This window comes from Talpa occidentalis, unplaced genomic scaffold, assembly GCF_014898055.3.
Source record: "Talpa occidentalis isolate TD23 unplaced genomic scaffold, MPIMG_talOcc4v2.1 talOcc4.13, whole genome shotgun sequence".
In the NCBI taxonomy this organism is placed as follows: domain Eukaryota; kingdom Metazoa; phylum Chordata; class Mammalia; order Eulipotyphla; family Talpidae; genus Talpa; species Talpa occidentalis.
Genome location: NW_023601322.1, coordinates 56,748,870 through 56,766,128, shown reverse-complemented (window position 1 = coordinate 56,766,128; position 17,259 = coordinate 56,748,870). Strand labels below are relative to the sequence as shown.

At 33.5% G+C, this 17,259-nt stretch overlaps 1 protein-coding gene and 1 pseudogene across 1 annotated transcript; one reads left to right on the top strand and one right to left on the bottom strand.

The window, feature by feature from the left end:
• Positions 1-7,236: 7,236 nt before the first annotated feature.
• Positions 7,237-8,172, bottom strand: LOC119242677 (olfactory receptor 14I1). The gene has a single exon (XM_037508192.1). The coding sequence runs from the start codon at positions 8,170-8,172 to the stop codon at positions 7,237-7,239; it is 936 nt and encodes a 311-aa protein (XP_037364089.1).
• An 8,168-nt stretch (positions 8,173-16,340) lies between these two features.
• On the top strand, positions 16,341-16,815 carry LOC119242676 (eukaryotic translation initiation factor 4E-like; annotated as a pseudogene).
• Positions 16,816-17,259: the final 444 nt, after the last annotated feature.

Below are 17,259 nucleotides of genomic sequence, written 5' to 3'. Positions count from 1 at the left end.
ACTCTTCCAAAATATCAAAAAAGAGGGAACACCCCCTAACACATTTTAAGATAGCAATATTAGCCTGATTTCAAAACCAGATAAAAACTTTGCCAAAAACAGCTGTAGGTCAATGTCCTTTGTGAACAAAGATGTAAAAACCTCAAGAAATCATTGAAAATATAATTCAATAATACATTAAAATGATCATACACCATGATCCATAGATGCAACCAATTTTCCTATATTATTGCTCCAAGAATCTAGACCATGAAGTCAGGGTGTTTCAAAGGAACACATGTGAACCTCAGAAAAATGTGTCTTAAAGATTTTGGAGGGTTCTTTTACCTTATAAATACATGTTAATCCTACCTGCTCTAAAACTTAATTTAAGATAGTTGGTTTTCATATTGATTTATTGTCTGTTGGGTCTATCCATTGATGAAAATGGGGTGTTGAACTCTTCCTTACTACATTTCTGTTTTTACTAATTTGTTTTTGTATTTCTTAATAGTTGCCTTATATATTTTATGCTCCTTTGATAGGTGCATATATCTTGATGAGTGTTATTTGTTCCTAACATTAATACTTAATCATTACATAGTGTCCATCTCTGTCTTTTGATACCACCTTTTTTTAAGATTTATTTATTTATTTATACAAGAACCAGGATACAGGCTAAATGCGTGGGAAGGTGAGAAGATTCACCAGAGACAGAGTAGGGAACAGAACAGGCAGACTGATAAAATACACTGTTGAGGGGAGTAGCGGGCGAAATGGGAGAGGTCTGCCACTCCATGTGGGACCCTTGCCAGTGGGCCTGGATCCACCTGGTGCTGCAGAGGCTGTGGAGAGCTTCACAGTGCTGCGCTCAACTGCCTGAGCCACCAAAGGAGGCCCATTTTGATACTATTTTTAGAGGAAAACATATGTTATCTGATATAAATATGTCTGTCCCTGCCTTTTTTAAAGTCTTATTTGTATGTAGGATTGTTTTCCCGTTATGTACCTTGAGCCTATGTTTTCCTTGGGGCTTAGATAATACTCTTGAAGACAGTGGAAATTTATGTTTAGTTTTCTCATCTAACCAGCCACTCTGTGCTCACAGTCAATTTATATTTAGGGTGATTATTGGTATGAAAGGATTTTCTACTGTGATTTTGTCTTTAACTTTCTGGCTCTAATTCCATATTCAATTTTAATGGATTCCCTTTCTTCAATTTAGATAGGTGAGTTCCTTACAACATTTCTTATTGACAGATCTAGTGTTGGCAAACCCCTTCAGCTTCTCTCTCTCTCTCTCTCTCTCTCTCTGGAAATTTATGTCTCCCTAATATGTGAAAGGGAATGCTATAGGATATAGCATTTTTGGTTGGCATTTTTGGTGTTTTTCTTATCTTCATCTATTTTGAGTGACATTTTACTCTTTCCTTGCTTTTCTGGTTGTTCCAGAGAAGTATCATGTAAGCCTGATTGGTGTACTGATGACACTTAGTCATCTTTGAAATTCTTTCTTTATCTTGAAATCTTGGTAGTTTCACTAATATGTGTTTTGGTGTAAGTCTCATGTTCTTTACTTAAGTTTGGGAAATTTTCCTCTATCATTTCACTGAATTAACTCTCTGTTCCCATTTTTGGAAAACCATCATTTTAATGTCATTCCTAATGGTTTTGACTAGTTCTCAAAGTGTTCATTTTTTACTTCATCATATTTATCTTTCTTTTCCCACCAGATCTTCATCCTTTGTTGACTTTGAGTACACTCATTTGATATTTTATTTGGTCTATTATGCTTCCATTGCTTTCTCCAAATTTTTTTTCAATTAATTTATTTTTTTATTAAAGAAGTACCATTGTATTAATTTTGTTGATATTTTGACACATTAACAATCATGTTTTGAATATAAGATTCCTCCTGTAGATGCTGTCACCACATCTTCCTGCTACCAAATCACCCATACTCTTTCCAGCATACTCCATTGTGCTCTACCTCCTGGGAATTCACAAACTTCACCTCCTTCCTCTTCCATTTTTGGGTGACTCAGATCTATGGTCAGCTTTCAAGAATTGATTTTATTTTGTCTTTTTTTCTGACCTTTTGTTTGGTTTCTCTATATTCCCCATAAAAATGAAACCACGTGGTACTTATTTTTCTCTTCTTATTTTGTTTATGGCAATCATTTCTATCTCCATCCATGTTGCAACAAATGGCATGAGTTTATCGTTTTTATTGCTGAGTACTATTCAATTGTGTATATATACACACCTTATTGATCCACTTATTGCTTTTTATTTATTTTTTTTAATTTAGTTTGCTTCCTTATCTTGGCTAATGTGAATAAGGCTGCAATAACCATACGAGTTCAGGTTTTCTTTACAATTAGTGTTTTTGTGTTCTTTGGATAGATACCTACAATGGAATTGCTAGATTGCATGGTAAATTCAATTATAGTTTTTTGAAGAACTTTTTAAAAATTTCATCTATTGTGTTCCATCTGAATCTCTTATTTTCTTATATAAACCTTAAATTTCTATTTTCTGCTAATTAGTTTTATCACTCAGGTTATTAATTTGTTTTTCTGAGTTTTCTTGTATCTCTCTGATGAACTCTAATTTTCATCACTCTCTTTGCTTTTCTTAATACGGCTATCTGGAATCTGATAGGAATTATGTGATAGGAAGATAAACTATTCCATATTTTTGTGAATGGACTCTGGGGAGTTTCTCTCCTTGTTATACTGTATACCTTTGAGGTTATATGATATGCTGTATACACTTACTACACTGTATACCCTTGCTGTGTGTTGTGTTTATTTTTTGTCATCTATTTTGTGATTGTACATTTCTCTATTATTTTTAATAATTTATATCTTTGGTTTTTATGTGATTTTAGATTTTTGACCTTTCCTAGCTTCCATAGGCCAGAGACTTGATCTTGTACCTGCTGAAGACACAGTGGTTGGCCTAAAACAAGGCAATCATCATATCTCTACAGCTTCCACAGAGATTTGTGTATGAAATGTATCCTCAGTGGTTACCATGGGCAACAGAGTCCTGGGAGTCCACAGAACATAGACTGATTGATGTCTTACCATGTGTAGGGTAAGGGATTATGAGGCTTTTCTGCCCTCCCACCATTAGGATTGATGATGGATACCTGTAGTCCTGAATGCATGCCTGATGGCATGCACCTGGATTTTTTTACATTGCTTCAGTTGTATTATTCACTTTTGTGGGCCATGGCTGCAGTATTTATATTGGCCAAGGGAAACTTGTAGGAGGCCAGAGAACCCAGTAAAGAGAGAAAATTTGCAGGGGGCTGAGAGTCCTGCCAGCCTCCTGGCCTCCCAGTACTGTCTTGTACCTTGCTGCCACATTACATGTAAAACCTCAATTAAAGCCTGAAAAAGCCACTGAGGGCTCCAGGACTCTCCTTTACCCATCTGCATGGATCATAGTGAACCAGCTTTGTGTCTTCCTGGCACTACACTGGGGATGTAGGCACTGGCCATGGGAAACCTCAGGAGGGTTTATGACTACATGCTTCTTCCAGGAAGATCCACAGCATGTTCCCCAGGTGTGTAAACACCATCAATTACTATGGGCTGGTATATGTTTCTAGATTTGCAGGTTGACTATAAGCTTCATAAAGTCTTGGCAAAAAAATATTGTGTTACTTTTCCCTCTGACCATTTTCCCTTATCTTATTTTAATCACTTTGTCATCTGCCTAATGCCATCATCATTCAAACAAAGAGGAACCAAGAGAAAGTATCTTCCCAGTTAAGGGAAATACTATATCCCTTTCATCCTCCACAGATTTCAGTTTTAATAAATGCAGGTCACTTGGTTATATATACCCTTCATCAACCTGTTCTCCAGAGGAAAGTTTTTCCACTTCTGAATAAGGGCACTCACCTCTCTGGTGAGACATCCACAAAGAAGTCAGTCTTTAAATCCCAAGGACAAGGTTCCATGCCCCTAATGTTCTTTCCAGTCTTATGATATGATCCACAATATAATTCCTGGTGTTCAGTGTCTCAGGCTTTCCTACGTGTGCTAATACATCCTATCTCATTTCCTTGTGGAGATGCTGACCCTTGAATTCTCAATTCTTTGTCTAAAGCATTTGCTCTAATATAGGCATTCTTTACTGTACCTGTGGAAGAAATGTCTGTTCTAGGATTCTCCTAGCCTTCTCTTACCATTCCCTCTGAAAGAATATTTTTAAAATTCTATCATCACAAAGATAAAATAAAAGAACAAGACTTCTAAAAAATACAATCAGTGCCTTATTAAGAACATATAATTTTAAAGAATTAGCAGTGAATTAATGGCTGTAAATTGAGATAGTAACACATTTAAAAATCCTAAATAGAACACTTTTTATGGAAATGAAACTTTCAAAATGCAAAACTTTATTTAAAATGAATAAACCAAATATCATAAAAGGAAATGGGAAATTTCTTTAAAATTATATCCGGACCTCCAGGACCTAGTGTTTTTTTTAAATTTGTTAGTTGAAGAAACAAAATAATTATTTAAAATGATTTGAAGAATAGAATTGGTATATAATTTATGTCACACTATTAATCTGAAATAACAGGTAAGAATGGTGCCAAAAATGTCAACTTCTGATGCAATTGCGCATATAATAGGAATAATAATTCTAAATATATTAGCAACAATAATCCAAAATCTAAGAAAACATGAAAGAAAAGTGAATGTTTGCTGGAAATATAAATAACATGAGAACATTATTTGTATTCATTACAGATATTAATATTATACAGACTTGTGGAATACATTACAATTTCTATTTCTGTCAAACTATTCGAACCAATTCTTGGTTATGAAAATTTCAGCAATGTGGTATAGGCTTTGTTCTTGAGATCTATCTGTTTTCTTATCTGTGAAACCAGGATGGAATAGAGCCAATACCATAGTGATATTGTGAGGAGTAAGTTACTTGAATATAGAGGTAAAAATATTTATACTACTGTTTATTAAAACAAGTTTTGTACACTTTCTTGTTTTTGTTTTTATAATTGTAATAATTATTACAAAATTTAAGTAGAGAAACTTGGATTGTTTTCTTTGTTCAATAAACATTTCTTAATATCAATTCTTTTCAAATAATTTATTTTTTGGTAAGTTCACAAATAAGACTTTTCATTTCTTAATGTTGAAAAGAATTAATTATTTAATTGTGGTAACATTAGGATTCTCTCCATTAGATATCACCATCATAATGTACCGGTCACCAAATCACCTATAGTCCACCACCACAGTCCATTGTGCTTCTTTTCATCTTTGTTCCTATTCCTCCCTAAATCCATCCCATCTTTGGATTATTCAGTGCTATAATTTTCAAGGGTTAGCTTTTAAGTTTGCCTTTCTCTGGTTCTTAGATTGGTTCTTCTGTATTCCCACACCTTAGTGATACAATCCAGTATTTATTTCTCCTTCCTTCTGATTTATTTTACTTAATATTATCTCTTCCAGATGCATCCTTGTCTCTGTAAATGGCATTAATTTACATTTATTGATTTCTGATTAGTATTCCATTTTGTATATTTGCCACATCTTCTTGATTCACTAATTTGTTTTGGACATCTGTTTCCATATCTTGGTTATTTTAAATAGTGCCTTCTGAAATAAGGTTGCAGGTTTTCTTTGAACCTTTTGAGATGTTTGTATTTATTTGGTTAGACATCGAGGAGGTTTGGTAGATCCATTTTAGTCTACTGAAGAACCTACACATTACTTTCCTTAGGGGCTAGACCAGTCTACATTCCCACCAGCAGTATAAGTGAGCTCTTTTTCTCCATACTTTTGCCAGCAATTTCTATTGTTTCTTTTTTCTCTTTTCAATATGACCTGTTTTAACTGGTATTAGGTAGAATCTCATGGTTTAGATTTGTATCCCCTTGATGATAAGTGGTATGATGAACATATTTTCATGAGCCTATTGGTCATCTGTATTCCTTCTTTGGAGGAGTGCTTATTTAGTTCCTTTACTTTTTGATTGGGTTACTTTTCTTTTTGTTGATTTGTACTAGATTTTTATAGATCTTTGTTATATAAGTCCCTTGTTAGATATAAAAAGCAAATATTTTATCCCATGCCATAGGATGTCTCTTTGTGTTAGTTATGGCCTTCTTCACTATACAGAAGCTATTTAGTTTGATGTCCCAGTTGTTTATATTCTCTTTTGTTTTCCTTGCTTCTATGTATGAATTTGTTAACTCTGAAATTTATGTAATGGAGTGAGTGCTTTGCCAATGTTTTCTTCTATGTATTTTATGGCTGAAGGTCTTAAATAAGTCTTTTATCCATTTTCACGTGTGTTTGTGTGTGTTTATGGTATGTGCTAGTGAACTAGTTTCAATTTATTTTTGCATGCAACAGAAGCTTCTATGACTTATTGCATATTCTTTGTTCCTTTGTCATAGATTAGGTGGAGATACATATATATATACATATATATGTATATATTTAAATTTATTCTAGATTCTCAATTCCATTTGTCTCTCTTTTTTGTTCCCATATCATTTTGTTTTAATTATTATGACTTTGTTCTATAATTTGAAGTCTGAAAGTGTAAAACTACCTTTCCCTTTTTTATTAGGATACCTTTTGCTATTCGGGGTCTTTTGTGGGTCCATATTAATTTGAGAATGTTTGATCCATTTATTTGAAGCATGCAATTGAATTTTTTGTTTCAGGATTGCATTAAAATTGATGCCTGAAAAGGGTGTTGCTGAATCTTCGATTAATTCTCTGACAGAAATATATAATTAACTAAAAATGAAAGAAAATATATTTACAAAATATAATGTAAAAAGCAACAATCACTATGTTTACTCTTGTTCTAGCTAACTACCTAACTTATTTTAGCTTCTCTGCTGCTGATTGGATAGATAAGGTCATAAAAATAAATGTTATGTGTGTGTGTTTGTCTGTATGCTTGCCCTCCTCCATCAAATGCATGATTAGTTGAGTATATAGATACAGGTTAGATATAAGACATGTATATGTTTGGAAGATATATAAAAGAAGAAGCAATGTGCCATCACAGCATGTTGCAATTACACAACTTCAAAATATTTTATACATATTTTGTTCTTTAAGAAACAGTTGCATTATATTCTAAATATAAGGCTGGAAAGATATTTTTCTGCCATTCAATATCAATTTTGTTATAAAGGAATTATGATCTTTTCTAGATATATTCCACCATCAAAGACATTATGTTTTATTTTGATAGAGGATAAACCCTCTTCCGAAATAACCTCCAGATAGCTGTCTTGATCTCCTTGTTTCTAAGACAATATATGATGGGATTTAGGAAGGGAGGCAAAACTGTGTAAGCCATAGCAATCACCAAATCTTGGACAGAAGTTTTAGCAATTGGTCCTAAAGCAGCAAAGAGCCCTGTTGTGAGGAAGAGAATGATGACAATCAGTTGTGGGGTACAAGTAGAGAAGGCTTTTGCTCGACTCTCAACTGAAGGTATTCTGAACACTGTTGAGAAGATATGGATATAGGAAGTGACCATAAGAATAAAACACCCTAAAACCAAGCAAGAACTCAGAGTCAGGGTCACAAATTCAATTAAAAATACCTTACAGGAAACCAGGGCCAAAACGTGGGGTATGTCACAGAAGAACTGGTTGATCAGGTTGGATCTTGAAATGGGCTCCAAAAATATGTTGCCTGTGTGTACCACTGCATAAGAAAAGCAACTTAGCCAGGCCATGACTGCCATTTGGTGACATTTCCCTGATGTCATAATCGTTTCATATTGGAGGGGGTAGCAAATGGCAACATAGCGATCATAGGACATGACAGTGAGAAGGGCCAGCTCACCAGATGCAAATGCAAAGAAAAAATAAACTTGAGCCACACAACCAAGATAAGATATAGAGCTTCTATGAGTCAGGGAGTTGTGAATTGACTTAGGCACAGTTACTGAGATATAGCACAAATCCAAAAAGGAGAGGTTCTTCAGAAAAAAGTACATGGGAGTGTGAAGGTACTGATCAAAAGTAATGATAATCACAATGATAAGATTTCCTACCAGTGCTGCAAAATAAATCAAAAGAAATAGTCCACCTTGTAGTATCTGCAATTCCAAGTTGTCAGAAAATCCCATTAGCAGGAATTCTGTCACTTCTGTGAGATTGTCCATTAGACAGGAAATTCTGTATCCTGATTGTTAAGGGGGGAAAATGCAATGATTATAAGCATGAATGAGAAGATAAAAATAATAATTATTTTTAAAAGAATTTTAAGAACTGTATTTAATTAATGAAAAGAGTAAATTATATGTCTTCTATACTACTTATGTAGGGTGGTGGTAGCTAGGTTTTTGACATGGATAAATTCTATAAGATAACTGCCAACTTCAATTTTGAGTGAGTAATTTTCAAATTTTTAATTAATATCTTAATTAGTATTCAGTACTCTGCAAAATGGAGTTCAAACAATTTTAGAGTTTCCAAAACAACAACAAAAAAATCTATTCACCAGAAAAATATAGCAGTATACTATTCTATACCTTATAAGTAGTATAGAAAAATCATTAATTTACTTCAACAAATTAATTTACAACTCTGATTACATATATGTATATATATGTGTGTATATATGAATACACATTATGAGTATTGCGGGAATGGTATTTTATCATTCTGATGCTGTTAACATCTTTCTTGGATTTTAGAGCATTATTTTTCTTCTACCCCCAAGATTTTTGACATCAGAAGTTTATCATCAAATGATTAATCAAATATTTATAAAAATAATTAGCAGCAATCCTCCTCAGAAACTTCAAATATATCAAGGAGTGAACACTTAAAAACTCATTCTACAAGTCCAGCAATACTTTGATACCAAAACAAGATAAGGAAAACCTGTGTAAAGAAAACTATAGACCAATATTCTACAAAATATAACAAGCTGTATTTAATAATTCAATAACATAACAGAATGAAATAATTATACACCATGACAAGTGAGATTTATCTGGGGTTAAAAGAATGGTTTAACATTTACACATTAATAAATGTGTAAATATCACAACAATGCAATGAAGAAAATTATGTGACTATCTCAATAGATGCAGAATAACATTTATTAACTTATTAGACTGGATATAACAGAAACATCTGTCAACCTAATAAATTCCACATATGGAAAAACTACAGCAAACATTATTCTAAATGGAGATAAGCTGAAACAGTTTTCCATAGGTCAGGAACAAGACAAGTATACTCACTCCCACCACTCTTAATCATATAGTACTGGAAGTCCGAGCTAGAACAAGTAAGAATGACAAAGAAATAAAAGAGACAAACATTGGAAAAGAGGAAGTAAAATTACCCTTATTTACTTATAATATTGCTTTATAAATAGGAAAACCCCAGGAATCAGTCAAAAAACTCTTAGAAATAATTTCAGTAAAGTTGAGGCTACAAAAAACTGGCATACATTAATTATGGCAATTAATCAAAAAATTTCTAGATGAAACATCTAGAAAAGAAGTAGACAATCCCATTCATAATGTCATTAGAAAACAGTACAACATTTGAAATATAAGGAAAAACAAGGAAGTGAAAGATTTATACAATGAAAACCACAAACTTTGCTAAAAATTGAACAGAGACACGAACAAATGGAAAGACATTGTGTTTATTGTCATAACAACTCATGTTAAATTGTCAAACTACTGGACTTCCCTGGTGGTGCAAGGGGTTAAGCACAGCACTGTGAAGGTATCCACAGGCTCTGCAGCATGAGTTTGATCACTAGCTGGCCAGAGAGCTACCCACATGGCCAGCGGACCTCTCCTGTTGCGCCCGCTGCTCCCCTCAGCAGTGTATTTCGTTAGTCTCCCTGTTCTGTTCCCCACTCTGTCTCTGGTGAATCCTCTCACCTTCCACCACATCTGGTCTGTAACCTGGTTCTTGTATAAATACATAAATAAATCTTATTTAAAATCTTTGGCAAATTGTTTGATGCATTTATTTCATAAATTCTTCAAAGTTACATTAAAGAGACACGATTCCTTTTGCACATCTACACACATCATAATCATTAAATTTAATGTGATTTTGACAATATTGTTTTTTTACAATAAGCCTGCCAATTTATAGTATTTATAATATAAATATCATATTAATATGTGTATTAATAAATATATTAACATGGGTATTATATTATATATTAAATATTATATATTATAAAATATATTAATATGTGTATTAATAAAAATTTTATTAATATGTGTATTTTAAATCTACACTTAATCTGAAGACTTCTTTTGGAATTCTTTTGATATCAACAAACTACAAAAAAAATTATAATCATGTACCTGTAGCTTGAATAAATGTACCTCAATGATATTTCTCCCTGTTGACAGGAGAATGCTCAAGTTGGGGAGGTATTCTCCACGTGGCATGAGGGTACACAAGCATGGGTTCTCATTTCAGTTCTCTGTGGTCTACAACATTGACAAATTTCAAAGTAGCATGCATGCACTGATTTTGTGGAAAAACTCTACCCTACCTATCCAGTAATTTCAGGACTTTCTACCTCTACACACTTGATTCAGAATTAGAATGACCTCTGAGAAGAGAAAACAGCCAGAGAGTTCTTGGTATGTGGTAGAGACAGAACAAAACTCCGCAACTTGCCCACTCATCTGGAATTTTCTTCCTTCTGGCTATATAGGATGCACATCTGCTCTTTTACTACATAAGAGCATCCTAAGTCCAGATCCACTTCCTTCATATGTCTCAACATTTCACTCAAAAGATTAGGAAAACAAGTTAATAAATTGAATAAAACTAAGTATATACATGGTTTTATGAATATGAGATTCTTGTAATATTCTAACATAGTCAAATTGCTTTAAATTTGAAAAAGCTACAAATTAACTTGAGTTTCAATTTACTCAACTTTATAATGACAGAAAATGAGCTGTCTTTCACCGTCCTACATATGAGCTTACAGAGCATTTAAATCGAATCTACATGAAATCTCCATACACACATCAGGAAATCTTTAGGAGTCTTACTCCTAAAAAAGTCCCCCTTTTTCCCATTATATCAGAGAACAGAGATCAATGGCAGAGAGCAAAATCAACATCCTGCATCATAAATTGCTTTCAATTCAGCCCCAAGTTAAAGTTCGATATCTTCAGTACTGGTTAAAAGAAAAATGTTAAACTCTTTGAGCTAAATTATTTTGTTGGGTCATTGAAAAAAAGCACAATAATTAAGGAAATAATCAAATATATTTAATCATATACCTATCTTGATGCTTTTCTCACAAAGAGGTTAAAATAGTCATTATAGAAATCTCATGTCAAGAGAGGAAACTTATAAATATTCTTAGTAAATATAAAAATCTGAGAAGTACAAAAAGAATACCTTGATGAAAGAACATTCAGTCATTCAATATGTATGCACTTTCTGCAATAATGATGAAAAAACAATCTTCTTGTTTAATACTAGAAAAATGCCTTATTTATTATGAAAACCAAGTAATAGAGAAAAGGTAGTATTCACTGTAGTAAGGAGAGGATATTTTCCTTTAGATGTCCACAGAGACTGGGTCCATGCAGTCCTGAGTGGATTGACTCCTAGAACGGATCTTGGGGGAATAATGGTCTCAGGTGGATGCAAATATTCTCCAGGTCAAAATGAATAACACCTACTGAGACAAAGTATTTAGTGCATGATAATTGAACTGAGCCTACAAAAAATTATAAGGGTGAGAGCTACATAGATTTTAATTAAGAGGCTGAGGAAAAGTTCAAGAGCAAAATGTAAAAAAAAAAAAAAAAACACTTTTTTTTTAAATTTTGTAAAAGCATCTTTGAACCCAAAAATATAAGTTAACTCTGAGAATAATAATTGTCTGAATAATCATTATGCCTACACAATATGCCACCTGAAGATATAAGAACATATTCAAATTACTTCACATTTAATAGCAGGCCATTTATTATAATTAATAAAAATATAAGAAATTGACTACTATTAATTATGAAGTAATTTGAATATATATTTAAAATTAAGTATCATTGTTTAAGATCCTTAATTTATTTTGAACAGTATAGGATTTCTCCCCTCAGGGTGGTGACAGCACTCCCATCATCAGAACACCATAGTCTTGAACCATAGAGGACTGTGCTTTCCCACCCCCCACCTCCATAGTCAACAATCTCCTTCCTCTTCCTCCCCTCTTGGATGCCTAGATTTAAAGTCAGATTTCAAGGTTTGGTCTTAAGGTTTGTCTTTGTTTGAGCCTTTGTTTGGTTTCTTATAATCCACATATAAGTGTAACCATCTGATATTGATCTTTCTTCTTTTAGCTTATTAGCACAATCCCTTCCAGTTCCATCCATGATGCCACAATTGGCATGAATTTATGCCAATTGGTTGGTTGCTGACTAGTATTCTGTTGTGTATGTAGACCATATGTTCTTGAGTCACTCATCTGTTTTGGGATACTTAATTGTTTCCATATTTTGGCTATTGTAAATAGTGCTGCAATAAGCGTAGGAGTGCAGGTTTCCTTTGGAATTAACGTTTTTGTGGTTTTTGTGTGTAGACACCTGGTGGTGGAATTGCTGGGTTACATAATCATTTAAAGAACATCTACATTACTGTTGTACTTTCCACAGAAGCTTGATCAGTCTATGTACCTACCAACAGTGTAAAAGTGTTCTTTTTCTCCACCACACCCTTGCTTGTATTTTTTTTAAATGGGTCATTCTCACTGGTGTGAGGTGGTAGCTCATTTTTAAAAAGATTTATTTATTCACACAAACAAGAACTGGGGTACAGGCCAGATGTGCGGGAGGGTGAGAGGATTCACCAGAGACAGAGTGGGGAACAGAATAGGTAGACTGACTGAAATACACTGCTGAGGTGAGCAGCAGGTGAGGTAGCTGGTATCGAACCTGCGCTGCAGAAGATGTGGACAGCTGCACAGTGCTGCGTTTAACTGCGCCATCAGGGAGACTCTCATTTTGGTTTTCATTTACATGTCCCTGATAAGTGATAATGAACATATTTTCATATGCCTATTGGTCATCAGTATGTTTCTTTGGAAAAGTACCTATTTAGCATTTCTGCACATTTTTTGATTGGTTTATTTGCTATCTTTTTGTTGAGTTCTTTGAGCTCTTTGTAAATCTTTGATATCACTCCCTTGTAAGATGTATGATTTGCAAATATTTTTCCCACTCTGTAATGTAGCACTTGTTTTGGGTGAGTACTCTTTCAATTTTCTTGCTGGTGATTGTTTTGTTCAGGTTTATATTTCTTCCCTACTCAGTCATGAATAATTGTAAAATTTTAAGAATCTGTCCATCTCATCTAGGTAGTCAAACTTGCTTTCATATAAATTTTCTTAGTAATCTCTTATCTGAATGTCTGCTAGTGCCTGCTGGACCTTATCCTCTTTTGTTTTCACCACATATTTCTTTTTGCATTTTCTCTCCTTTTTTTTTTTTTTTTTTGCTCAGTGAGACTAGCTAGAAGTTTGTCTACTTTATTTTTTTTTTTTAAAGATTTATTTATTTATTTATTTATTTATACAAGCACTGGGTACAGTCAGAAGCACGGGAGGGTGAGAGAATTCACCAGAGCCAGAGCAGGGAGCAGAGCAGGCAGAAGGATCAAAGCACACTGCTGAGGGGAGCAGCGGGAGGCAGGAGAAGTCTGTGCACCATGTGGGACCCTCCGCTGGTGGCCGGGGAGCAGCTGGGGATCGAACCGGCGCTGCAGAGACCAGGGAGGCCCTTGTCTACTTTATTTTTTTCGAAGGATCCTCTTTGGATCATTGATAATTTTGACTGTGTTTTTTGATTTATATTTTATTTTTCTGTTCCCTAAATTTTATTGTTTCCTTCCCTTACTGGCTTTTGGATTTTTTTTTTTGTGTGTGTGTGTGTTCTTCTTTTTCTGATTATTTGAGATGAGAGACAAGGCTGTTTATTCATGTTTATTCAGACTCTGTTGTTTCTTGCTGTAGGCTTGCATTGCTATTCTGGATGTTTTGAACATTAACCATTGTCATTGGTCTTGAAGTATTATTTTTATTATCTCTGTGATTGACTTGTTGACCCAGTGCTCTTCCCATAATGTGTTATTCAGTATACAAGTATTAGAGATTTTACTTGCTTTCTTATGTTGTTGATTTCTACTTTGCTTCATTTATGGTCCAAAAATATACTTGGTATGTGTTCACTCTTCATGAATTTGTTTATATTCGCCTTGTGACCAAATATGTGGTCTATCCTGGAGGATGTCCCATATGCCCTTGAAAAATATTATACTATCTTTGTTGGGGGATGCAGTGTCCTACAGTTGTCTCTAGGTGCATATGGTCTAATTCTTTGTTTAAATCTATTATATTTCCACTAATTTTTGTCTCATTGATTTGTCCATCGATAAGAATGGGGTGTTGAAATCTACTACAAATGTGTTTTTGCTGTGTTTGTTTGCTGAGATGATAGTAATTGTGTTATGTATTTTGGTATTCCTTTATTGGTGAGTGTATTTTGATTAGTCTTATATCTTCCTGAAGTATTTTCCCTTAATCATTATGTAGTTTTCATCCCTGTCTCTTGTTACTGGTTTTAACTGGAAATCTATCTTGTCTGATGTAAATATAAATGTATCTGCCTCCTTTTGAGTTCCTTTCATTTTTAAGATTGTTTTCTATCCCCTTATATTGAACTTTTCTTGGTTGGCAGCTTTTATAGTCAAGATCTTTTAAATCATATCTTTCACTCCCTCCTTTGCAGTGTTTCCTCTGAGACATTTGATGTTAACTGGATCTACATTCCTTTATAGGTTATATTCTTCTTCCCCCTTTCCAGTTTCAATATTGTTTCTTTGTCTTGATCTATTGGTTTAGAAAATATAATTTTAAGGTTTCTTTTATTATCCTCAGACATAGTTAAACTATATAGTTGTTTACTGATGTCTGTTTTCTATGTTGAGAGTAATTGCATAATATATTTTGGTGTTTCTTCATTTGGTTATCATTCATTGATGAGAATTATGTACTATTGATGAATTTTTCATCTGATGGCATCTTTTGTTTCTTGTTGCATTTTTCAACTGGAAATCTGTTTTTTTTTTTTTTTCTGATATTAATAAGTCTGTCTCTGCTTTCCTTTGTGTGTCACTTGTTTACAGAGTTGTTTAACCACTCTCTTTTTTTTTTAGTCTATATATGTTTTTGGAGCTTAGTTGTATTTCCTAGAGACAGCAGGATATTGGACTCTGTTTCTTAAATCTACCTGATACTTGGTGTCCTTTAATTGTTAAGTTCAGTTCATTTACATTTAGAGTGATAATTGGTTATGAAAGTCTTTGCCAATTTGTCTTTAATTTTTTGTTGTTCAATCATTTCTTTTTTCAGATCTAAGTGTATATTCCTCTCTTCAGTTCAGATGCAAGATTTCCCTGAAATATTTATTGGAGGGGGTGGTCTTTTGTTTCCAAGCCCTTCAGTTTCTCTTTGTGTGAGATGATCTTCATTTCTTCTGCATATCTGAAGGCTAGCCATGTAGTATAGAGAATTGTCTAACAGTATTTAATTTGAGTATTTGTAACACATCATTCCATTTTCTCCTTTCTAAATCTAAAACATAAGTTATAGAACAACAATATTAATACTCACATATATGCCAAGGTTAAACATTTTGCAAGTGACAATGTTTCCAATTGAGTCCCAATTTACCTGATGAATATCAAATATGTCAAATTCATCTAATGTCTTTCTTATGATGAAAGGAAGAAATTTTATGAAATATCTCAGGAACTTTTCTCTTTTTGTGTACAGCCACCAAATGAAGAGTATAATCACCAAATGAAGAAACACCCAAGGAAATCTGATGTTAGCCTAATTCAGGTACCTTTAAAGCTCATCTGGGGCTTTCCCTTTGCCAACTTCAATATTCTTTCTTTGTCCTGATATGTTGGAATTTTCACTACTATATTTCTTGTTGTATAATATTTTTTGTATTCTTCTATTTTTGTTTTTTTTTTCTATTTTTTGTTTCTATCGTTCTTTTTATACCTTGGTTGTTTGCTCATGACCATCTTCAAGTACACTGATTTGTTCTTCCAGCTGGTCTACTCTACTTTTGTAGCTTTCCAGCATATTTTTCATCTCTTCCATAGATCTCATATTTGGTGTCCTGGGTTAGTAACTACTGCAAATACCCCACCTAAAGAAAAAATGAATATAGAATTTTATCAGGAGTTGACAATCCATATAGCTATAAAAAACATCCTTTACAGAACACATGACCACATTTAACAAAAAATTAAAAACAGAAGTTAGCAAAGAAACCTTTCATTGATCTATAAGTTTGATACAAATGAAGATTTCTAGGCTTTTTAAAGACATACCCAGTTGTCCAGCAATTTAATGCTTAATAGTGACTAATCACACTTTAAAGATTGTATTGAGCCTTTGTGGAAAGATGTGACAAACAAATGAGGGGGATGAAGACTAATTATATTGAACAAATAACAGAGATGTAGTGACCTTGTACACTTTTAGAAAACTGCCGTGCCTTATTGGAGAATCTTTTAATGACTGCAGAAATGATGTGTGTGAAACAGTCATTTACATTAAGATAACAACATGGGCTACCAAAAACAGAGAAGCCGTCACAAGCACATAAGGAGGATATACAAGGAAAGGTTTCAAATTGTTCCAGAATTAGATTTGTTATCAGTCCCATTCAGACATAGCTATTCTGAACAACTCTGTCACTAAAAATGGTTTTGTTGTTTAGGAAGACCCATTTTGAATATTCTCATAGTAGACTGTGTCAAACAATCCAGATTTGGAGCTGGGACAAAATTTCTTGAAGTAGAGGAGGCTGCATTTAAATTTGATTCCATTTAAATTTTGCTAAGGTATGAGAAAAGTCTCAATTGCTTTTGTCTTGTTCTCTGTGTGTATATATACAATTGAGTGTTGGGGAAAATATTGACTACTCCAATCAAAGAATTTCAGTATATCATAACCAGGACCCATGAAGGTGTTCCTGGTCCATTCTATAATAACCTAGTAGAATTATCATTACAAATACATTCTCACTATCCATAATATTAAAAAAACTTTTTTTTTTTCCTACAGCTTGCAGGGAAAATATTCTGGTTATGTTCCATTATATACAGAAGAATATTTTTTTTCTGATTTCACACCATCTTTTTTGCAGTTTTTGGTTTCTTTT